This window comes from Zootoca vivipara, chromosome Z (genome assembly GCF_963506605.1).
Source record: "Zootoca vivipara chromosome Z, rZooViv1.1, whole genome shotgun sequence".
Classification (NCBI taxonomy): Eukaryota; Metazoa; Chordata; class Lepidosauria; order Squamata; family Lacertidae; genus Zootoca; species Zootoca vivipara.
The window spans coordinates 35,041,858-35,067,312 of NC_083294.1; the positions used below are offsets into that span (position 1 = coordinate 35,041,858).

The 25,455-nt window shown below is 41.7% G+C and overlaps 1 protein-coding gene across 1 annotated transcript in view; it reads right to left on the reverse strand.

Annotated features, from left to right (window-relative positions):
- PCDH11X (protocadherin 11 X-linked) overlaps nucleotides 1–25,455 on the reverse strand; it is a 176,682-nt gene that overhangs the window by 13,458 nt on the left and 137,769 nt on the right. The window contains exon 3 of the mRNA XM_060270233.1: nucleotides 7,920–7,967. Coding sequence (XP_060126216.1) covers nucleotides 7,920–7,967 — 48 coding nt within the window. The remainder of the gene's footprint in view (nucleotides 1–7,919; nucleotides 7,968–25,455) is intronic.

The window sequence follows — 25,455 nt, forward strand, 5'->3', positions numbered from 1 at the left end:
AAGAAGGAAATAAATTCTTGCCAAGTTTTATCAAATAAACACATGGCTTTATAGTTTCTTGAAGTTCTCAACAGGTTAAATTCTCCATAAATGCAAGGCTCAATATATCTTTTTTCCTACCAGAGTTCGGTGGTATAGAAATTTAATAAATAATACTAATAAAAGTAATGGTTAAAGCAGCTGATTCTTTCCAATGCTGGGGAATTACAAGGTGGTGCTGCCACCAGCATGTATTGCATTAGGTGGTTAGTGAGCAACCCCATTTTCTCCCCCCCCCCAAAAAATGAAAGAAGACAGAGTTGTAGACCTTTCACAACTGGATACTAAATTATCAGGTTGATTTCAGCTATTATGTCATCCCAATGAAAGGACACCCCAAGAATAGAATAAAATATTATCCATTAAAACACTATTCTCCATATATGGGGTGCAACTACCACCTGCAAAGTGTCTTAAAAGAGGTTTATCCCCACACCATTACAGAGGCAAGAGATCAGCAACCAACATCTGAATTTCTCCCTGGCACAAGACATGTTTCATAGGAATTTTGTTCCCATTCTTTATATACCTTAACTTGTCCTTCGCTTGACCACATTCAGAGCCTACCCACATGGTATTCTGTAAGTCAACAGACCTTATGGATAGGTGAATGTGAGGGTCCTGTTGGGTCAGCTGACCTGAGTAATAAAGTGCTACTGTTGAAATGCAGCTATGACAGCATCACAGTTGCTTTGGACACTGTTAACTGCATGTCGTACCATGCAACCCCTAGTTTTGCACTTTGCAGTTCCCTAACATGGATTATTTTTTTTCTTCCTGCCTCCTTTGTGACCTGTCACAATAAGAATGAACAGATCTGTGCTACCCTTTGTCAAGCAGAAAGAGAAATAATGCAATGGCTGAGATTCATCCCATGCAAAACTTAAGTACCAGTTCTGTAATTTATCGTATGAATCAGAAATAACCAAGTTACAACTGAATCACACCAGATTATGAGAAACAAATCGAGATCAAGGTAATTCAGTATTTCTCTTTTAATCATAATGCATTCCATGGCTGCAGTGAAAATTAGATTCCAAGTGTTAAAAATAATGCAACCATTACATTTACACACTGAATAATAAGGATCCTGAAATAGGTTTTGTTGAACACGGCATGCCCTTGTTACAGCAAAACAGATGCGTGGGCATGGAGACAGACTCTACAAACATATCTCACACTGCATAGGGCATGCAGGAACGGTGTTTCGATACTGCTGGTGGGAGAATAGAATTTGATTCGTACTAGATGGTGTCTCTCTGGGCACCCAAGCCTGAAAATGTTTTTTTTTTAAATTCCCCTTTAAAGGAAAGTGTGGGGAGGGAAGAGAAGAGAAAGAAACAGCCAACACATCCCCTGAGGAGGAAGAAGTGATTAGCATTCATCAATAGCAATCTCACTGAGTGATGGAAAATGGTGCTGACAGGCTCCAAAGGGAACGGCGCCAACTCTACTTCACCAGAAGCAAGGAAAGGAGTGATAATGCAGAAGCACTGAGGGTGGAGGTGAAAATAAGCACCAGAAAACAAGGGACGTCCAATTTCCCATTTGCTTTTCAAAATTATCAGCACTTGTTGGGATGGATGCCTTCAGTCTGAGAAGTCCAACACTTATGAACACGGGAAGCTGCCTTGTACTGAGTCAGACCATTGAACCATCTAGCTCAGTACTGCCTACACTGGCTGGCAGCAGCTGCCCTGGTTTTCAGGCAGGGGTCTTTTCCAGGCCCAACCTGGCAATAGCCCTCTCTTCAGAGGTGCTGGCCGGGTTTCATCCCAGCTTGAAAACTCACAGGGCACTTTTGCTTGTGATGCTTAAAGCAGTTTGCAATGCAAATGTAAACAGTAAATGTCCCTGTTCTGTGGCAATTCTGTTCTGTTGCAAGTAGAATGAGAGAGACTCAAAGCCAGCTTATGCCTCATGTTGTATTTTCTCATGGAAGTCCTTAGCTCTAGGCTCAACGTTTATTGGCAGGCATGGACCAGTCATTAGGAGGGGTGAAGCCACCACCTTAGGCCCACCTCACTGGCAGCAGAGGTGGCAGCACCAATTTCTGGTGAGATCTCACCAAAAGAGCATGAAAATCTGCAATAACCCCCTGGAAATTGGCACTGTTGCTGGTGGCAGAGGCAGTGGGGCAGTCAGCATAAGTGGCTGCGGTGGTGGCAGCAGAGCATAACAGCATTTCACATTTTGGCTCAAGCATTGAATTGGGTCACATTGCCCCTGTTTTTTTGGTAAGGCAAGATCACTCTGCACATGCTTAGTGTCTCTTACTTTACCGTCATTTGGCTTTTGCATGGAATAACTAACTGACATTCAGAAAACAGATCCCAAGGCTAAACAATAAAAAGCCTTGGGCTTAAAACCCAGGTCTTGGGCTGTGCATATTTGGCAAATATTGTGTCTATTCCACAGAGGCTCCTACCAGCTGTTTTGCAGCATGTGAACAGTGGATATGGAAACACTGGGAACAATCAGTACTGAATAATCCACTGATCCCTCCAAACCCCTAATTTATCTACTAGCACTGGCCCCCAGAATGCTGAACTTCAGGAGCCTCTCAAGCACCCGATGGATATTTACTTAGAAAAGGCAGGGCTTGCCAAACAAACAAAAAATTCTTATACTGCCTCTGACCTCAGTGACTCCATTAAAAATGGATGCAGTCATTCTCCCATCCCTAGAAACCCAGAAACCTTCCCATGCATTAGAGACAGCCCTAAATCTTAAAGCATTTTTTAAGGTGCATGCCTTAAACCCAATAACTGCTCCAGCATGTGTGGAGTGTATATCAATGCTGAAACTCTCTGTCACCACACAGAAACGGACTCTTCTTCCACAAGGAGGTTGTGGTAATGATCAATCAATCCACCAGACAAGTTTCCATATATGAACAGATTACTATAAAGAGTTCCTATTATGTCCCTGCATTCATCATATAGATTTAAACTCTTAGTCCTCACCCCCAAGAGAAGCTAAACTTCAATGTGTTGAAGAGTCTTGGGGCACCTGAGAGAATAACATGGTTATTGTATAAACTATAGTCCACCACGTCAGATGCATGAAATACCATCCGGAGTAGCAGAAGGGCTGGTTTTGTGCGTGTGCGTGTGTGTGCGTGCGTGCATGTGTGAATACTGGAATCTGCCTTTAAACTGTGCCAGACCATAGGTCAAACTAACTCAGTATACTAACTGGCAACAGTTTTTGTCCTCCAGTCCTGCTCAGAGACATTGGGGATGGAGGCTGGGTCTGTCTGGATGGAAAGCAGATGTTCTACCAAAGAGCCACAGCCCTACGTGATTCACAGGGGAGCTTTCAGAATGAAAAGTACAAAGAATTATGATAGCCTTATTAACGCTTAACCAAGCTTCTTTTCTTTTCTTTTTTCTTTTCTTTTCTTATGCAAGAAACTAACAAGACTACCCCTCTGGAAATGTAAACCTAAGCATGTGTAACTGCATTTGATCAGATCAATCAATGCTTTCTATCCCTTTGTCATCTACCCTGCAACCGAAATTAAGTCTTTAGGGCAGGGACTTAACTTTTACTTGAGTGTCAAGTGCTATATAGGCAATATTGATGCTACACTAGTCTTAGACAAACGCTTAAACAAGCTCTGATTTTCTGTGTACTTTTACTGGGTATTTCCTGCATTGAATTTAAAGCGGTATCTTTTTTAGGTTCTTTACCCTGAAGTAATCACAGTCATTTCAAAAGAAACAGTAAATGGCTTGAGGGCAGCAGCCAACTTCTCTCTCTCTCTCTCTCTCTCTCTCTCTCTCTTTGCAAAATAGCTGAAATTATATATGCTGCGTTTCTTTTCCTCCTTTTATTTTGCAACGATTGGCAGAAAAAAGCAACAGAAATGGTGAGAAGAGCATCCCTTCACTTCTTTATTTGCACACAAGTTGACAGATGTGCATTGATTATTCTGTCATTAGCTCCTGAAACAACAACACACAGATTTTTAATTCATGCAAATACATACTCTGTTTATCTTTTCTTCAGCAACCACATATGATTGGGGGGGGGAGAGAAATCATCCCCCTCCCCCAATTACAATGCATAGCATCTGATTTAAGAGAAAGGATAGTTTCAGTTCACTCTCTGTAGAAATATGCATCAGGAAGTAAGCATCGGTGGGCAGGGCAGAGGAACACTAAAAAGCAAATATACACACTAATAACTTTTCTTCATAATTTAGCAAACAAACAAGAAGCGGGAAATGAGATATTAAGCAGAAGGCATGAAAAGATGCAACAGGTTTGGTTCATGATGACTTACCTGATACCGGTGAATAATCACACAAGTTCAAATGATGTGAGAAAGCGTGTTCTCATCATGGAGAGCACGTGTTGCAGTGGGGGCAACCAAGACATCCCTCAGTTGCCGGGTGGGTTAGTATAGATGGCCACGAATCTGATTGGGTACCCCTCAGTCGTTGGGGAGAATTTGGTATTTTATGAGTGACTGTTGAGGAGCTATTTGTTCCCTGTGCTTTGAGCTTCCTCTTTTCGCTGTGCGCATTGGATCACCCGCCCACCCTATATTTAGGGTTGTTCGCATTGACCTTGCTATGCCTGTCTAGGGGTCGTCTGCTTTGGGGGCAGGGGCCTGGTAGGAATTTTACCATTTGGCTGATTGGCTGGTGCCATTTGGTTTTTGCCTACTGCATAGCAAATCATCACAACTTGTAAGGTTGCAGTCAGGCATTGGTTAATTTGGTTGGTGGATGGGGTATGTTTGACTGTGCCCACCCCTCCAATGCTGCTGCTGCAAGGGTATTCTGTTAGGAATCCAGAGGCTCACCATGCTCTTGTACAAACCCCTGTCAAGGGGCTAGGGCCACACAAGAGCCCCTGGGAGCCTTTGGGGAGAGGTGAGAGCCTGGCGCCCAGCTCTACGCTCTCCCCAAAAATGTTTTCCCTTACTGACTTTCGCAGGTAGTCATGAACCAATGTCTATGCAACCACTCACATGCTGTAATCCAGGGGTCCCCAGACTACGGCCCCCGGGCCGGATGCAGCCCAATTGGCCTCCCAATCCAACCCGCGACGACCCCTGCCGCCCGCTGCTGCCGCCCGCTCTTGCGGCGCGCTGCGTGGCGGCGCGCTTCCAGATGTGGAAAAAAACGCCGAAAATCATTTCCGGTGCACTTCTGGGTCGGGAGAGGTGCACTTTCGGGTCGGGGGAGGCCCATACGCATGCGCACAAACAATTTTCGGCGATTTTTCTGGCCTGGAAGCGTGCCACCGCGCCAGTAAATGGGTGTGTACATGCGCACTGGCGCGCACTCCCCCACCCTCCGGCCCGCCGCACGATCGGCGCGGCGGGCACTGGCCCGAAGGCGGGTAAGTCTGGGGACCCCTACTGTAATCAATAAAGTTGTGGCCAAAATTTATGCCAAAAAACCTTAAACAAAAATTCTGTGAGAATTGTGTCTTTATTTGAGGGTGGCTGTGGGGGTCCTCGACACACAAGTTCAAATGTTCCTCTGGGAAACAGTGACAGGTCAGAGGCACAGCGTGCAGAAGGTCTCAGGTTCAATCTTCAACTATAGGAAGGCTTGGACACCCATAATTTATACTATGTTCACCAAATTGTAATTGTCTCCCCTCCCCCCAAAAAAGATATGATATGTATTTTGATAACAGGTTAAATGTTTATTGTGAGTTGCTTTGGATACTGTTTGCTGTGGACAAGCAGCATATAAATAAATAAATTGGACACTTTAAAACAGAGTGGTAGAAGACAGAGGCTGCGTTCAAATGTGACGTTTATTACATTAGTTTTACCAGTTATAATACAAGAGCTTCTGTCTTGATTTCTTTTTGCTCTGCAGTGCCTATTGTGTTATGGAACCATGACTTTACAATCGATGAACTGCTATGTCGCACTAAATTTTGTGGGGGGGGGGAGGACTGGGTACCAGGTTTCCCACCAAAATTTTGATACATGGGTGGTTAGGGAAACAACAGGAAAACTACAAGATAAACATCTTTAGGGTTGCGTATCTGCATACCTGTTGACTTTTTTTGAAATAGCAAACCCAAATTACTCTCCCCAAAATAGTGTTTTTCAAGCTTTTGGAGCTGCTTTTCCAATCGCGTTGCCATACATCTGGGTTTTCCCTGACATTTTGCCAATTTCCCCCTCCCCCCCCAATACACACACACACAAACACCACTTTTACACCAGAAAATCAGGACATGTCAAGAATTTTTCTGGCATATACCAAGCTGAAACTTCATGAAAATTTCCAACTTAATGGGGTTAAAACGTGTGTGTTTTTCCCTGAAAATATTTAACAGGAATTGAGAGTTAAACTGCTGTTAGATTCCACTGGATTTTTTATTTTTTTTGCACCATGTGAGAGATCACCTGAAACACCCAAATCAACTAAGGAAATACTGGAAAGACAGAATGATGAGCCGTCAGAATGCAGACAGAGTGAAGCCCAACTGGAACACCTAAGGAATGGAGTTTAGGTGTGGCCCTAGAGAAAACTCTTGGCTGTATCCAAGGCAATTCTGCTTCAGCCATGCCACAACATGCATGCTAGAGAGGGTGGAGAAATATGTTTGGTCCACTTTTTGGAGAAGACCAACCAGATGCTCCCAAACATATATGTGGATTGAAATGCAACTCCCAGTCACATTGCACATATGGATGAGTGACGATGCATCGACGTCAGTTTGTGATTTAAAGAAAAAAACCCTCAGGGAAATTCATCAGGATTCTAGTGCTAATGTCTCCTATTGCAGATACATTTTTTTTGCATGCGTTGTTGCCTACTATACACATTTTTTTGCCAAGCAATTTCCCTTGATTTAATGCATTTTTATCTGGTTTTCATTATACAGGTATATGGTATGAACAGTGTAGCCCTTCATATGCATTTCTGAACATATTACAGAGCAAAAGAGCTGCAGTGCAAAGTGTGGATATGTGCAAATTTTGAAAGAAGGTCGTGTTTCAGTTCACATATTGTTTTTGAAAATTATTGCTTGCCCTTAAATGCAGGCAGAACTGAATTTCCCCCAAATCCCTAATTACACACTTATCCAGAGTTTGTGATGCACTGCCAAATAAACTCTCCTTTTTACAAGCATTTCAAGTCTTTTCAATATTAAATGAGCATTTGTATGTGCAGTTGTTGTTGTTGTTGTTTTGCATGGCAATACTGCACACACAAAAATGTGCATTTTTTAAGGAAATGCATTGAAATGCATGTATAAAACAGTGGATTTTGGATTAACAGGTGTTCATAAAATGCATACAACTTAAACATGGGTCTTTCATGCATTCTTTTACAATATCTGCATAAAATGGGGTTGAAAAGACCTATAATTGAGTGCCAGCAAGGCTGAAACTGGAAACAGTTTTCTCACTCCCTAATTGCTGTTACATCAAGTGATGGACCATCACAGATGACACATCCTAGTCACAGCTTCCTTATCATCAATAATATTCACATTAACCTTGACACACATCACTTTTCAGTGGAGACAAGCTGCAAGCCATGCAATAGTTAAGTAATATCTAGTGAGATACATGCATTTGATAATGAGCTGCTGGATGTACAGCTGAACCCAAAACAATACTGGTCGATGCTTAACTAGCATTGAAACAGGATGTTACACATTCACATACTGCTATCTTGGAGATATCAGTACCATTTGGATTTAAAACAAACGTTTTGGCTTGTTTTAAAATCAAGTTTTCCACATTCACCAATTCAAATTGAAAATATTGAAAAAGGGTTAGCAACTCCATTATACTTACACAGAGACAATGTGGTGCATTAACAACAAAGGGGTTTTAAGAAAAAGAAAGAAAGAAAGAAATCCCCTGTGGCTTTTATACATATTTACCTGTTCATTTGTAATGGATCCAAAGGTCCTTTTCGGAGCTGTTTTAGGCTGTCATGTAAACACAAAAAATGAGAAATTTTCTTTAAATGTTTTTCAGTGCATTAGATATAGATAGTTAGATGATAGATAGATAGACAGACAGACAAAGAGATTCACAGTCAAACACTTAACCTTGACAATCAAAATCACTCTTCCATCACTCCTATATAGCTTTGCTGAGGCAGAAGCCTGGGCTTGCAATACCTTCCTGTAGGATATAGCACTTCAATTTAATGAGCATTTGCACCTGTGGTGGTAGAGCAATACTCAATACCCTGAAAAAGAAGAAAGAAACTCAAGCAGAAATACATGCAGGGTTGAATTCAGATGCCCATTCTCGTGCACAATGGAATCACTGTTTTGGGGTCGGGACAATGAGTCTGCACATTTCATCTTAGTTATCACACACATAAATCCCTGACTGCTGGAGTTGGGCTTAAATTTCTCTGACTTTCTGATAAATTTGTCTTCTGTTTTTTCTGTGAATGACTTCAATAATTTACTCCCTCTCACCCCCCCCCCAAAAAAAATGATGGGCATTCAACTGACTATTCGTCAAATACTCTTTACAATTGGTTGCTGTTGCTCCCATCCCCACAACAGTGTTCCAGAACTACACTAAAACCAGGGCACTGTGGAAAGACCCAAAATGGTCACCTGGCTGCCACCAACACAGATACTGAACTGTATGTTGTTACCACCATTGCTAATTGTAACAGCAGTATTGGAGGGGGGGGGAGTTTTTAAGAAACAAAAGAAGCCATTCTATTCCAGCTGCTAATGGTGATCACTCTGTCCCAAGAAACTGCCAGATTCTTTTACTCCCCAAGTGAGTATCAGGTGAAATGCTTTCCTAGATTTTGCCACCAATGGAGAGAATGTAAACTTTTCTCTCTTTTTTGCTGGGGGGGGGGGGATTTGGATCCAGACCTTATTTGTGGGTTTTTTCATGCATTCATTCAGTAATAATACCCAATGAAAATAATACCTCCAATGAAAAACCAAACTCTACCTGCCAATAAAGTATAAACATGTCAAAACACAGTACAAGTTCAGTGCTAGTTCTGTATTATTTTATTGCTGTAGTTTGGAATTGTGTGTGTTTTCTTTTACATGGTATGACTGTAAATTGCTTTGAGACATATGTGGAGGATGATTCATAAATTCATAAATAATAACAAACAAACAAACAAACAAACAAACAAACAGTAAACCAGTATAGAAAGTGGAGTACATAATACAAACACCCACAAGATGCAACAATAATTAAAAGATGCAAAAATAAAACAATTTGGGAAGGTTTGGAAGGAAAGAAAGGTTTTCAGCTAATCTTGAAAACATAGCAATGTTGGGGCTTGTTTCATTTCAAAGGGAAGAGGATTTGATAGAACTGATGCCACAACTCTAAACTCACATTGTGAAGTCACAGTAAGCTTTACCCCAAGAGTGAGTGGCACAATTAACATCAACCTTACAACTTGCCTCCCCTGCCCCATTCAGAGATAATCAATGTGTTCTGAGTATAATAACATACATACTACTCATTTTAAAGTAGGATGGAGCTGGCCATACATAAACATGGTGGGAGGACATGTCCAGTGTTGACTCATGAGAAGTTCAATTGAAGTGGTTGGTTACATCAAGGACCGGTTGGGGATTTAAGCTGCCAACTGTTACATCAATAGACTGTGATGGGTCTATCAGGATGTGACTGCCCAGTGGAATAACTGAAACAAGCCCGGTTTTCAATATATACAATTGCTAATTCAGTATTTAGCATGAAAAAAGCACATGAAATATCAACAGCAATGTGCCATGTTTAGAAATGTTCCTTAAAGAGAATAACTGATAGGAAATGCCATTATCTGTATCCTGCAACACATCCCATGAGTATAGAATTCTCAGTTTCATGGAATTAAGCATTAATACCTTAAGATGATATACCTTGGGACACAACATAAAATATAGAGGTATTTTTGGTATGATGCCTACTTTTGTCAATTTTTCAACCAACCAGTAGACTGCACCAAACACATTTAACATTTTTGAACACATGATAATTAAAACCCAATGCAGGTGGAGTTTGTTGGCCCTTGGCCAAGTGATTTCAATCAGTTTAAGCACCTTATACTCTCTCTAGATGGAGACCAGTTTATTTACCTAATGACTCCATTAAGACTGCAAACTATTGCCCCCATTAATCTTTGTCAAATTGTCCTTCCTAGTAAGCACACACAGGATCAGGTTTGATGAAGACACATGCATCAAGCAAACACCCCATCTGTGAGTACATGAGCTGTAGCACATGCACACGTGAATTCTGCACTGCAAGTGAATATTAAGAGTATGCATATTTAGTGATATATGACTGTATCTTGGAGGTTTCATGGCAACTGGTCGTGCTCATATTGCCTTATGTAATTGTGTAAGGCAGGTAGCGGCTATTTATTAATTACCCACTAACAGAAATTGAAAACACAACATTAAAAACTTTTCTTAAAAAAATTACAATTACAAAAAAATATACATTTGAAAATATACATTTCACAGATAAAGATATAAGAACATTCACAAAGAATTGCATAATGAAGTTGCCAGGTGCAGTTCTATGAGAGGAAGCTCCTAATGGTTGTCACAGAGCAGGTGCTCTCTCACAGGCCATCCCCACCGTGAGTTTCTGAGGCTGGTGGAAGTATGAAGACGGTCCCCCCTACAATCATAACACTGTTCTGTGGAGAAGGAGGCAGGTGATTCCACTGAGCTATGTCCCCTCCATACAGCTCTAAATATAACTGGGAGGGGGCACCATACTGGAACAAAGGAAGCTGATTCAGTCCATTGCGACTGACAGTTGTCCGGAGATGTCAGGGATGAGCTATGGACCTTCTCTGTAGCATAAATATGATCTTTGGAGATCAGCACAAGCCACCAGAATACATGGGAGACCATATTTGAATGAACATAGAAACGTGTCTTATAGTGAGTCAGGTCAATGATCCTCCTAGCTCAGTATTGTCTATGCTGTTTGGCAAAGCTTTCATGAATTCAGACAGGGAGTCTCTCCCAACCCTATCTGCAGATAATGGGTATTGAACTTGGGACCTACTGCAGTGCTCTACCACTGCAAAGTGTTGTAGGTGTGCAACATCTTGGGCTGCCCCTGTAAGTAAGGATTTCCTGGATGCCTCAGGTCACCACATAACATACAGACTGAAGAGTCCCTCTGCTCACAAGGACAGCTTTTCAGGCTGCAGTGAGGAATGGGAGGTTGGAAAAGTCCTACCCCATGAGCAGCTATCCACTCAAAGTACTCAAAGAACCCTATATCGTTGTTATTTCTGATAAATAATCCAAGCAATTCTTGTCCCCATGTGCTACGGTATGTATTTCAGTGGAAAACATATAAGGGCAAAATCTGAGATCAAACAGCAACTCCCAGAATAATTCATAGAATACTTGAACCTGCAACCATTATTCCCCACCCCCGATTTTGTTAACAGAAATACACCCTTTACTGCCTCCCAACTCAAATTAAAGGGATGAATGCAAATTGTGTGATTTTTATAGTGCTAGCAAACTACTGCCTGGAACAGATAAATGAGAATACATTCAGAACTACAGTAGCGTGAATGTTGCAGCAGTAATAAAGGATGCAGGTCCTCCATCTGCTGTCATATACCCAGTGTGTAATTCAGATTTTCATGCATTCTGAAAGATGAGGCCACATTACACCGCTTTCCCACTTAAAGCAGCACAGAATGATGCTCTTTGCACTGTATCAAGGCAGGCATCTTAATAAATGTACAGCGCAGGAGTTTTAATATTAATATTTAGCGTGCACATTTCAAATATTCAAAATGCTGCATGCGCTGGATATATAACTGCTGCTTGATTTATGTTAACGTTTTTTAGTAGGGCTTTTGTTTTCCTGTACAAATTTAAGCCCATTATATCGCTATGACATCCTCTCAGAAACTCTCACAGCTAGGGTTGGACAAACAGCATATTTGCAGTCTATGACACTTTTGCTTTTGTTCACATGTAAAAAATGAATAAGGAACTGGATAAAGGAAAGGTTACTTTTGGGGCTTCTTTGGTTTAGAGGGAGGACACGACAGAGCTTTATATATAAGTATGCATAACATGGAGAAAGTGTATTGGGAGAAGACTTTCTCCATCTTTCATAATACAAGAACTAGGGGTGAAACAGTGGAAGTGAAGTCTTGGGAGATTCAGGTCAGAGAAAAGGAAGCAGTTCATGCAGTATACAGCCAAGCTGTGGATTTCATTCCCTCAATAGGCAGTGATGGCCAACAGCTTAGACTGCTTCAAAAGACAATTAGGAAATAAATAATGGTGGGTAAAGTTATCAGTGGCTACTATCCACAATGGCTACGTCCGCCCCTCCCCTGTCAGAGGCAGCATGCCCATGTATACCAATTGTTGGGAATCACAGGTGGAGAGAAAGCTGCTGCACTCAGAACCTGCTTGTGGGCTTCCTATAGGCATCTGGTTGGCTACTGAGAGAAGAGGATGCTGGCCTAGATGGGCCATTGGCTCTTTTACGTTGCTAAATGTCCCAGGCATCTCTGCTTAAAGAAACGTAGGAGGAGGATATAAAATACTTCTGCCCAGGACCATGGGTTGCCAATGAAGTGAGAGTAGGCAAAACTGGATTATGTCAACCAATGCTTTGACCTAGTATATTGGTGTGAACAGATTAGTCCAATTAGATGGCCTATAAAGCTGGCAAAATCAGGAGCCATGTCTTTGTAACTCCTACCCTTACTATATTTTGGAAGGCGATTTCTCATTTCTTGGTCAATTAAAAAGAAACAAAAAAAACACCTCCACAGAGGATTTAAAATAGAATGCAGATAGATGAATTAAGGAAGCAAATTCTTATCTCCATCGCACATGATTAGATCTGCTGAGAGACATTTACACAAACCACAGAGAACAGGAGACTGATTCTGTATGTGAAGGACAGATTAGGATATCGGTTATGACTGTGCTTTGCTCTAAATACGCCAGTTTCTCTACAGCCTGAAGGAAGATTCCAGAAACGTTAACTGTCCCAGAAAAGAAAAACCAGACCCTTTCCCCTCAGTTTGTACAATGCTGTTATGATGGAAATGGAGGGGTGTGTGTGTGACAGAATATTTACTCTGACATTTTATACAAATCCCACAGCCATGGGGTTGAAGCACTATTGACACATTTCAGTACACGTCAGATTGTTGCTTCCATGCAAGTGAGGCCACATGGTCTGGGAGTAATAATAAAGCCAACACAAATAAGCACATGGGAGAAAAAAATAAATAAATCTGGAGGTTCAGCACTAGGGATGTCAGAGAATTCTGTCAGAAACAGAAACAAGAGCAGAAAGTGCCACAAACTGCATTCTCATCTGAAGTCCAGAATGGAAATCACACAAGCAAATGCAAGTGGTAATGGTTACAGGTAGGTAGCCGTGTTGGTCTGAGTCGAAGCAAAATAAAAAAATTCCTTCAGTAGCACCTTAAAGACCAACTAAGTTTATATTTTGGTATGAGCTTTCGTGTGCATCTGAAGAAGTGTGCATGCACACGAAAGCTCATACCAAAATATAAACTTAGTTGGTCTTTAAGGTGCTACTGAAGGAATTTTTTTTTTATTTTGCAAGTGGTAATGGTTATGATGGTTTCTTTAGTCTGCAACTCTTATGCAGATAACCAACACTGGGGTTTTTTGCATTGTTTTTGCTATTTCCCTTCCACTGAAACTAATTGTGCAATTAATTACATTAATTTCAGCCTTTGGGATAACAAGATGAATAATATAGGTCTTAGTGGAAGCTGAACTATAGCCGATCAGAAAGAAGTGTGGATTGTGATGAACACCAGGACAAGACAGAAATTGCTGCTCCCTTACACCCCTATTCAGAAAATAGTAACCATCCTGTAATTTATCCTCTGGCATGTTTTAATCCCTGTAGTGGCGAATGAGATTTTGGGAAGGTATTGTTTTCCATTCTGCCCAGCATGTTATGCAAGCAGAGCTGTCTCTGTTCCATTGCAGTTCATCTTCTTCCAAAAGCTAGTAATTCATTATTCATCTTACTGTACAATATTGTGAAAATTTGTAATTCATGTGACTTATTCACATAATTATTTATGTTAATTATATTGCCATTGCAATATTCTACCCTATTCATTTCAGTGCAAGGAAGCACAATGCAAAAGAGGGAGGGGATACTACCAATTATATATAATTTACAGACTGAAATCAAATGTGGATCATAATTGCAGAACTGATTTCTGCTCTGGACATAGGATAAATAAGCAACACATAAGCAATTTTCATTACTGTACTACTCCAAGATCCCCAATACTGTATGGGGGAGTTTGAGCAGTCAGTAAAAGTTTTGTAGTTCTGGATTTTTACTGAATATGGAACCTTTGGGTTATTCCCATAGGAACCACACTACCTCAAATATTATTTCTCCCATACGTACATTTGTCCCATACATACATTCCCAAAATTTTACAGCTGAATATAGACACAATCTTGAGGGAATCAGAAGGAAAATGCATCTTGACTCTAGTGCGTACAGTATATGTACCCGTATATTCCGGCGTATAAGATGACTGGGCGTATGAGACGACCCCCAACTTTTCCAGTTAAAATATAGAGTTTGGGATATACTCCCCATATAAGAAATATGACCCGGCGTATAAGACGACCCCCGACTTTTGAGAAGATTTTCCTGCATTAAAAAGTAGTCTTATACGCAGGAATATACAGCAAATATCTTAACATCCCTAGGGGAAAGGAGGAGGAAGAGGAAGAGGAGGAGCAATCGATTTCAATGTTCATTTTTATATGGTCTAACAGAATCCAAACAAAGTATCAGAAGCCAGATCTTATTGTTGTGTAAGTAACACTTCTTTCAAGGAAAAATGATGACAAGTTTGTCTTAATTTAGGTGAAATGAATAAACAACAGTGCTTTAAAGAAAGAAAGAAAAAAGAATGGAACTCAAATGATCACTATACATAATGAAGCATCAAAAAGAACAGACTCATCCCAGTATGGCATTATTTCATGTACACAGATTAATTTCAATCCCCACCCCCACCCCGTTGCACTCTGTGAAAGAGAAAGAAGTACATCACAGAATGCTGGAACATTCCAGTTTGTGAATAATCTACTACTACTATTACTATTACTACTACTACTACTACTAAACGTTTGGGGGGGGATATAACCCCCCTCTCTTTCATTTGTGCAAAGTAATTGCCTCACTTCCCTGCTTTGTGCTTATATGTGTGTTTGGAGTTGTAGAACTATTTGCAAAACAAAACCATGGACATCATAGCAAGCATTTGTATTTTGCAAATCAAAAAAAGATAGAGGTTTATGCTGAAAGTCCTTGTCCTTGGAGAATCATTTCAGCATTGGCAAATACATATATTTAATTGGTTTAGAAGGGAATCATCAGATGCGCCTAGCTAAACTCTTGACATGTTCCTCAAAAAAATGCCACTCCGCTGCCTGTTGAAAGATAATAACAACACTTCAAAAGTTATAAATCTGATAAAATTGCCCAGACAAAACCAGAGTTACCAGGAAGTACTAAAAATAGTATAGGTGAGATTGGATTTTAAAACTGATTGAATAAAGGCTGTTTACCAAGCTGATTGCAGAACACTGGGAACACAAGAGAAACCTCATTTATACAATCATAGAATTGTAGAGTTGGAAGGGAACCCAAAGGTCTTCTAGTCCAACCCCTTACAATGCAGGAATCTCAACATGCAGTCTTCTATCCAAGTTGAAACCATACTGGACTCTGCTTAGCTTTGCCTTCCTGCATCCCTTCTAGCATCTGATTCATAAAAAGGTCAGCTGGTTGTCCTTTCTATGTCTCAAAAATTCTAACTATTGCCCTTAAAAATTAATCCTCCTTAAAGAAGCCTAAAATCTGGAATATCAAAAGGGGAATTAATCCCAGAAGTGTTGTTTGTCTTGAAGGTTTATATTCAGTGGTATTGAACACCCCACCCCACCAAATATGAAAACATGATATAGCTGACAGAGTGTCAGCCTTTGACCAAGAAGGCCATTAGGTCCAGTCATGACCGACTCTGGGGTTGTGGCGACTCATCTCGCGTTATTGGCTGAGGGAGCCGGCATACAGCTTCCAGGTCATGTGGCCAGCATGACAAAGCCGCCTCTGGCGAACCAGAGCAGCACACGGAAATGCTGTTTACCTTCCCACCAGAGTGGTACCTATTTATCTACTTGCACTTTGACGTGCTTTCGAACTGCTAGGTTGGCAGGAGCTGGGACCGAGCAACGGGAGCTCACCCCTTTGCAAGGATTCGAACCACCGACCTTCTGATCGGCAAACCCTAGGCTCTGTAGTTTAAGCCACAGTGCCACCCGCGTCCCCTTGGCCAGGAAGAGTTGGGTTCAAATCCTCTTTCAGCAACTAACCCCTGGTGACCCTGGAATAGTCATTATTACTTGAAGACATGAACAACTAAAATTCAAAGTATATGTGATTACAACTCCTGATGTTTTAGTTTTAATTTTAAGACTCATTGGGAGGGAAAGGAGAATTGTGTTGAGCTAGTGGCTCTGGTGAGAGTTAACTCTCTTTTTTTCCCTGCAGTATTTTCTCTGTTCTAGATAGCAGCTGGGAGGGAGCAATTAGTCCAACAGGGGCCATGTTCAGAAACAAGAGTGGCAATAAAAATTGTCTTGTACTTGTACTTCCCAATTGTCATTTATTTGGGGGAAACAAACCACAAACATTGGTTTGGTTGCATCACTCAGAGTTTCATGGTTTGTTCCCCTGTACCATTTGTTTAACTGTGGTTTGTGGACCTGTGTTACATCCAAACACAAACCACTGTAAAATAGCATTTCTAAAATTAAAAAGTTCTGATCATGCATCTCCCACAACTCATCTATTCTGTCTCCAAATTATTAAAAAAAATAAAAATGTGATTTTGGGTTCTGTTCATCCCAACTTGCAAACAAAAGGTCCTGATCTAGTAATGGTCATGGACAACTAGCCATGAGTAACAACAACTAATGGAACCAACTCAGATGTGTTTCCTCCCCACAAATATCCAAAGACACAGACAAGTCCAATTGAACACTCTGTAAGAGCATCTAGGTGGGGGCGTGCATCCAGATGTTAATTTGTATTGGCAAGTTCTTTAGAAGACTGCTTGGGCATGTGGCTAGCTCTTGCTGTATTGGGCAAAAAAGCACCCAGATGTGTGCTCTCAAATTTTGGGATACATGGAAAGAATGTCACCATATCAAGTCCAACGTATGTGATCAAGAAAGAAAAATTACCACCACCACCCCTTTAACAGAAGCACCTGGGTGATTTATTGTGACAATACATACTTTCTCTTTCATCAGCTTATAACCTTCACTGTGGTGTCATGTTGATTTAAGTTGCAATCCTGGGACAGGAGTTGTGTCTTCATTGGTAAACAGTGGCTTTCCCATGTTTAGAAATAATGAACTAAGAGTCACTATGAGTATTTTCCTCTCCTTCTGCTTCCTTGCAAACTCAAAAGCAGACATGCAAAGAACACCAAAGGGAACTCCCAGAGGTCAGAACATATCCACATCTAAGTCCTTGACTCCAATAAAGGGAATCTCTCACATTGGGATTTGTTAGGAAATAAGCCAAGAAAAATCCCACCCATCTACATATAAAACAATGGCTCAGATTTATTTTTGAGCAAGTCTGAATTCTCTATTGAAATCAATCAACATGTTGGTGTCTTCATCAGTTACTACAGAGGGTTTTAAGGAGGATGTATTTCTCCTAAAAGTAGGGACAAACGGTGGTCCTACTTTTGGAAACCCAGTTTTCCCGAGTTACTTTTAATGTTTGACTGCTGTGTGACACCCCCCCCCAAAAAAAAACTACCATTGTGGAAGTCTCTGAGTGGGAAAGGATAAAGCCATGAAGTCTTTTCTGGGTCAGTTTTGAATCCAATCTAGAGAAGAATTCTTGGGAGTTTCTCAAACATTTCCAGGCTCATGTCTAGTGAATGTCACCAGCATTTCTAGAAGTGACTCTAAATTAATCAAGTTTTTTCAAAACACAGCAGCCTTTCAGCATGTGCATCATGAGGAAAGGATCTGTGCAATGATTTTGAAATCACATGCCTTTTCACTTTTCTTCAATTTATCAAGTATTTGTGGCTAAGAAAGCATATCTATTTATTTATTTATTTATTCCTTGAATAACAGCTTACTGAAATGGAAGAACTACCATGCAGCAAATGGGGTCAATTGGCAACAGGCTGTCCTACAATCTCTGCTGGCCACGTACAACTGCAGGCAAATATACCTCTAGTTCAGTGGAGGCACCAGAATAAATTACAGATTTCCTTCCCCAAACCTGTTAGCTATTGATGTCGAATTCATATGATCTCAGAGGGGGAGGCATTTTTCTTCACAAAACTGGGTTGATGGCTTACCTTGTCAGCTCGGTTCCAATCATTATGCAGGAACTACATGTTAATAAGTTTGCCATGTGCCCAGATCAGCAGCAAAGCCCCTCAGCCATTGCATTCATAAGTGCTGTAGCTGCTGACAGGTGTACAGGAAAACTGGCTTGGCTCACATAGTGAGTGTACTTACACTGGGGTGATTAAAAAGGAAAATTGGTTCAAAATAGGGACTGTGGGAGAAATTCAGCACTTGTTGTTATTGCAGCAGCTCTATATGAGTAGCTTCCTTGTACTGAGTCAGAACATCTTGGTATAAACTCAGTATTGGCAGCAGAACTCAAGGGGTTCAGAGTGCCATCTTTCCTAGCCTACCTAGAAATGTCAAATATTGAACCAAAGTGGCTGCTTTACCACTTTGTGGCTTTAATGTGGTTGCTGTGTGGCAATAAGAATGCTTTGTCCCTCACTCATTTCATCATCAATCAACACATCTCCATCTCCTGGATCTGGAGAGCCACGAAAAGCGTTAGAAATGTGTAAAGAAAGAAAGAAAGAAATCTTCATCTTATATCTCTAATCCACACCAGCACTTAGAAGAGGCTTCTCCCCTCCACCTTATCAAATGTTAGGAAGAGAAGCCAAGGAAATAATTTTGCTGTTCTGCTGATCAAGTAAAAAAAAAAAAGTTATCTGCTTAACAAGATGCATGGCTTCTGTAATTTAAAGGGAAATACATGCACAACCAATCAGATTCACCAAATGATATTAATTAAGGCAGATAAAAGCCTCAAACAAGCTTCCCTATCCCCGAGAAGCTCAGCAATTAACTGGGCTACTTTCCCTAATGGGGTTACACATGCATCAACACTGAAGCGAAGCATCCTATACCTGCAGGCATTAATTCTGTGAAGTCGTGAATGAGCTGGGCATGGTTAAAACCAGATAGGATTTCCAAAGATTCCACTGCATGCTCAAATTGATTGATTGATTGATTGATTTTATATAGCATCCCACAGCCAGAGGTCTCAGGGCAGTTCACAAATTAAAACAAAATGCCCCCCCCCCAAAAAAAACCCAATATTTTAAAAGGGCATAGGATGTCAATAAAATCAACCAAAAGTCTGGTTAAAAGGGAACATTTTTGCCTGGTGCCTAAAGGTGTAAGAGAGAGCATTCCACAGACAGGAAGCCACTGCAGAAAAGGCCCATTCTTAGTTGCCACCATCTGGACCTCTCGAGGAAGAGGCCAATGAAGAAGGGCCTCAGATCTGTTGTCCTCCCATCACCTGATCTATTTAACAAGTATTGCAGAATTGCTATAGGATGAGAAAAGCATGGGCCTCCAGGCTTGCAACTCCCATCAGATCCAGCCAGCACTGCCAGTGGTCAGGGATTATGGGAGCTGTGTTCCACAGCATCTGGGGGAGTAAAAGACTCCCCATCCCCGCTACAGAACAAGCAACGAAGAAACAAAAACCTTTAATTCATTACAGAGTAAAAGAGAAATCTACCAGCTGGATTTGGTAGATTTGGTGCAATTTGTGGGTGTTGATGTCAATATTTGGAAATAATTCTGCTAAGAGGTTTCTCATGTGAACAGCAAAGGAAACACACAACCTGCATAAAATTAGTACTGGTGTTAAATGTGTGATATTGTGTTTTATAGTGTGTTATAGTTTTTTTATAGTGTTTTAATAGTTTTTATACATGCAAAGCACCCTGAGGTTAGTTATGAGAAAGGACTGCCTGGAAATTCAATGAATAAATAAAGTTAAGTATCTTTGAATCTAGCAGAGGAGCAACCAAAATGGCACTTTCCACATATTCTTAGACTACAGCACCCATTTCCTTTGACCAGCATGGCATTGTGATGAAGTTGTAGTCCCAAGAACATACATTGCCTACCCCTGGTCTAATATATTGAAAACAGGAAGTGAAGTGATAGGATAGGCTTCCTCAACCTTGGCCCTCCATATGTTTTGGGACTACAACTCCCATGATCCCTAGCTAGCAGGACCAGTGGTCAGGGATGATGGGAACTGTAGTCTCAAAATATCTGGAGGGCTGAGGTTGAGGAAGCCTGTGATAGAATAATAGAGGATTTTGAATCAAAATTTGGTCAGCAAAACTAGACCAATATTTTTTAGATGTGTGGGAAATCATAAAGACCTGCAGCCCCTGCAACACTAACAAATGGATTGTGGCATTAGCTATCATAGGCAAAGCATGGTTGTGACAAAGCAGACTACAGTACAGAAGAAAGCTCATGCCACTATACATTAATTTACCGATCTACTTTCCAGCCCCTCCTTGCCACCCACATTTGACATGTGCAAAGCTGTCAGGATTTGAGCACAGGTCCTAAACCTATTTACTGGTGACAAATCATACCATCATCACCCTAACTTGGTTCATTTTCCAGGTGCAAAACAAATCCTAGTTCTGTATACAAAGAAATGACTGAAGGGACTCATGCTATGATTTTCAATATAGAAATAAAAATGCACAGTCTTGTGTAAGGTTTTATACAGCAGTCTGATACTTCAAGAAAAATGGAACTCCCAAGCTGGCATAGAAATACTGAAGCATTACACTGACAGAGGGAAGTCCCTTGGGTGAATGGCAATGGAGCTGCACAGAGTGGGAGGGATTTTCAAATATGTTATATATATATATATATATATATACACACACACACAGAGAGAGAGAGAGAGAGAGAGAGAGAGAGAGAGAGAGAGAGAGAGAGAGAGAGAGAGAGAGAGAGAGAGACCCCTCTTAATAATATAATTGTGTCTATTGGGGGTGGTTGGGAAATCCCTTGGGTGAAGAAGAAACTGTGGAGGTGGAGAGATGCAGTACTGCTAAATTGATAGGCAAAACTGGGCAATATTCAATTTCTTTCTTCACTGCAAACCCTTTGGAGGGGCCAGACACTGCCCATCTTCTCTTGCTGGTTGGTTGAAGAATGTTTCAGGGCATATTTACTTATCTTAAGTCCATAAGAAGAGCCCTACTGGATCAGGTCAATGGTCCACATAGTCTAGCATCCTCCTCTCACATTGACCGACCAGATGCATATGGGAAGATCCACATGCATCATGAGTGCAACAACCTTCTCCCCACTTGTGATTCAGCTTTACTGGTTACTCATGAGTTCTAGTATTATGAGAGAAGAATAAAAACTTATCTCTATTCACTTTCTCTGCACTGCATAATTTTATACACCTGTATCATATCTCCTCATGACTCTTCTCCACACTTAAAAGCCCCAGAAGTTGCATACCTTGCTCACATGACAAATCCAGCTTGAGAGAGGGTCATCATGGTTAAAATGTCATTGCATAGCAGATTATGCAATCTACTGCACAGCCAGAAACCTGTTTCTGCATTCTCCTGCACAAGAATAGTCTGTCGGTGCAAAACTTATCACCGCCAGAACAAGTGATTTTAACTTAGAGCTGCATTGAATTCACCCCAATGTATTTCACCTTTTGACCTTGTGATACTCAGGAAACATAAAAACAATCACCTTTTTTTAAAAAAAATAAAACAACAACCCAAAAAACCAAAAGCACAGCACATCAAACCGTCTGCAGACTACAGAACATCAGGGGAGGGGACACACAGAGAGCGAACACACAGAAAACACATCAATCAAGTCCTGTTAAAATGCAAAGATCTTTAGCTGGCTACTGTGCCATAGATAAGAGCTTAGGAGATGTCCTAGGGTGGAGTTCCATGCTGCTATAAAGAAGGTGCGTCTTCATTCTTGCACTCTGTCTTATAAAGTGCCAACTCTTCTAGGAGGGACACAGCACCCACAGGGCAAAGTGCGGTCACTGCCTCAGGCATCAGGACTCAGAGGGGCAGCAGATCCAGCCTCCAAGGAACACAATGTCAATATGGCAGCAGCAGCTCCAGCACAGTCCTTGGCAGACAGATCTGCTACCTCCTTGGCAGCCCCTTCAATGCCAGCTCCACAGCTGCCTCTCGGAGAATAGGAGGCACTGCTGGTCTCCATCCACAACTAGGGAGGAAAAAGCAGGGGCTACCCTCTGGGGTCCCCTGGGCTCTGCACCTGCCCATAATGATTCAAAGCAGGCCCCTTCTCCCCCTCCCCAACAGCCATTGATCCCCAGTTCAATCACCAGGTAAGGCTGATTTGACCCCAATCTCTTGTTCCTGATACGTATCTTTCACTCCCTCCCCCTTATTCCTTGGTGGGAGGACACATTTTTTTGGTTTACCTCAGTTGCCAAAACATCTTGGGCCAGCCCTGGAAGGACAACCAAAATTCAGTCTGCAAGTCCTTCTTTGTCCATTACGTCAGAAGAATCCCAGCTGTCCAGCATCAAGATGGATCAGAATAGCTCCATCATAGCTGTCTCAATCTAACCTACCTTACCGGGATGCTGTTATGGAAAAAAGGTGTGTGGTGCCATAAAAATACAGTACAATAAAACAAAACAGCCCAGCTTTTGCATAGAGAGTCTATCTCTGGCATCCCCCTACCCCGGAGGAGGAGGAGGAGGAGGAGGAGGAGGAGGAGGAGGAGGAGTTTGGATTTGATATCCCGCTTTATCACTACCCGAAGGAGTCTCAAAGCGGCTTACAATCTCCTTTCCCTTCCTCCCCCACAACAAACACTCTGTGAGGTGAGTGGGGCTGAGAGACTTCAGAGAAGTGTGACTAGCTCAAGGTCACCCAGCAGCGGCATGTGGAGGAGCGGAGACATCTCAGGTAGCAGTTGTGTGAATTCATCCTTCTTCCCAGTGCCCACAAGAGACAAAACTGTGCTAGATGAACCACCAGTCTAGCTCAGCATACAGTAGAGTCATCGGCTCATATGAGTTTTGAAGCCAGTAGACATTGGCAGTCACTGACTTACCTGTTAAGTTCCAGGTAAAATTACAGATACTGCCCTATCTCTGAACCTACTCTGGATACCAATAGTTTTCAAATCAGTATTTGAAGACCCCAAAATGTGCTGTTTTCTTCCCTCTCAGGAGTTGTCTAGTACTACAAGCAGCGGTAGAGCAAGCCAATCGGGCACTTGGGGTGGCGCGCATGCCAGCCACCTGGGGGGGCGGGGCCAGCCACCTGGGGGGGAGGGCGAGCTGGGGCAGGACGCTCTGCGGGGCCTCCAATGAGTCTGCTTGCCTCCTCACACTCAGCCACCCTACAGCTGAGGAGGAGATGGGTGGAATGTTTGGGCAGCACGGAGCCTGTGGGCACCCAAGCCACCGCGTCACTCCCAGGAGAGATGTGGCTCAGGTGCGCTGCAGGCACCACGGTGAGTGCCGCCTGGCATTTTGTCGCCCCCCCCCTCCTGGAGTAGCCAGCCCCCACCACACACACCTTCCTCTGCCCCTGACTACAAGCCACTGCTTGATTTATCTCAGCTACAGCAATTGGCAGTTATGTCCGGTGTGCAGAAGCCTGTTATTTGTTGAGTATAAGATCAGCAGTGCCCTCCACAGCAGGATTGTTACTGGGCTCCAGATTCCTGTGCAACCAAGAGAAACAGATACATCACTAGAGCACTGTGTGGGAGCTCTGCCCCCTGTGGTTTGTTCCCACACCACCCCAGCAACATCTGTAGAACAGGATCCAGTAACACCTTTTAATGAATGGAGCTCACAAAGTTTCCTGGTGGGCAATTGATTCTGGAGAGATAAAACGAAACTACTTCTTCACACAAAGCCAAATTTAATTTATGTAATTTTCTGCCACAAGATATGGTGGTGCCAATTAGCTTAGATGGCTTTTAAATGGGATTAGACAAACTCCAGGAGGATAGGTCTATTAACAGTCATTAGTAATGAAATAGAACCTCTGGGCTCAAAGGCAATATGCCACTGAATACCAGTTGTTGCAGTAGCGTGGGAGAGAGCCATTGTCTCCACGCCATGCTTCTGGGTTTCCTAGCAGGCCACAGTGGGAATGAAGATGCTGAGCTAGATGGAATTTTGAACTTTGCCTAATGAATATGGTTCATTTTCATTTTATTGCTATCCAACCTCACACATGATGGTTGTGTTTGTTCATTAGGGTGGGTGGGGGATTACTTCTTCATAATATCAAACCACTCCTACTACCCTTCTGAGAAAAACCCCACCCCACCCTCCCACTATATATAAGGGTCTGGTGACTTCTGTTTCAGTGTATCTGAAGAAGTGTGCATGCACACGAAAGCTTATACCCATAACTAACTTTGTTGGTCTCTAAGGTGCTACTAGACATTTTTTTTAAAAAAAAAATATTACCGTATATCAAACCACTGTTTGCTAAAATTGTCAGGGGGAGGGGGCATCTCTTGCTGCTGTCGAGAAACAAAAGGCAACCAATAAATTCTTACTACCATATATAAGAAAGAGGATTACGTGTGCATGTCCTTTCATATTTCAGAATATGGACTGACAAGATGCACTAGCAGGCCCTCAGATCTGTTTGACAAGTGATGACTGACTCTTTCAGACAGAAGTGTGTCAAGAACTGTATGACAATGATAAAATAAGGATTTGTTTGAAACACATTTTTCATTCATATTCTCGCTCTGCCTCTCTTGTATTTTTTTTTCTAGATAAGAAACACAAGCTTACTTCAACCATGTATATTTTTTATATTAGTGGAATGCACAAAGTCACCAGAAGCTTTCAATTAACCACAGTCTACTGTTACATCTGAGACCTATACTGTCTCAATTAACTCCAGTTAATTGAAGCAAGCTAGATTCATAAGCCACAGTATGGAGTAAACTTGTTTCAACAGAATAAGCCCTGGTTGAGAGTAAGCCGGGGCCAGAAAATGGATTCACATTTAAGGGTGAGCCTACCTAAGCCACACTTTCTGAAATAATACAGAAACAGTCATCTTTTGAAATTGCTGTTCTCTGAATTTCAAATGCTGTTCACCAGCCAAGTAACATGTACAAAATGCATATTCTAGGGTGAAGTCTCTGTGGGTGCGCACACACATTCATTCTTGAACCTTCAAAAACACATTCTATTAGGAGAAAATTATTT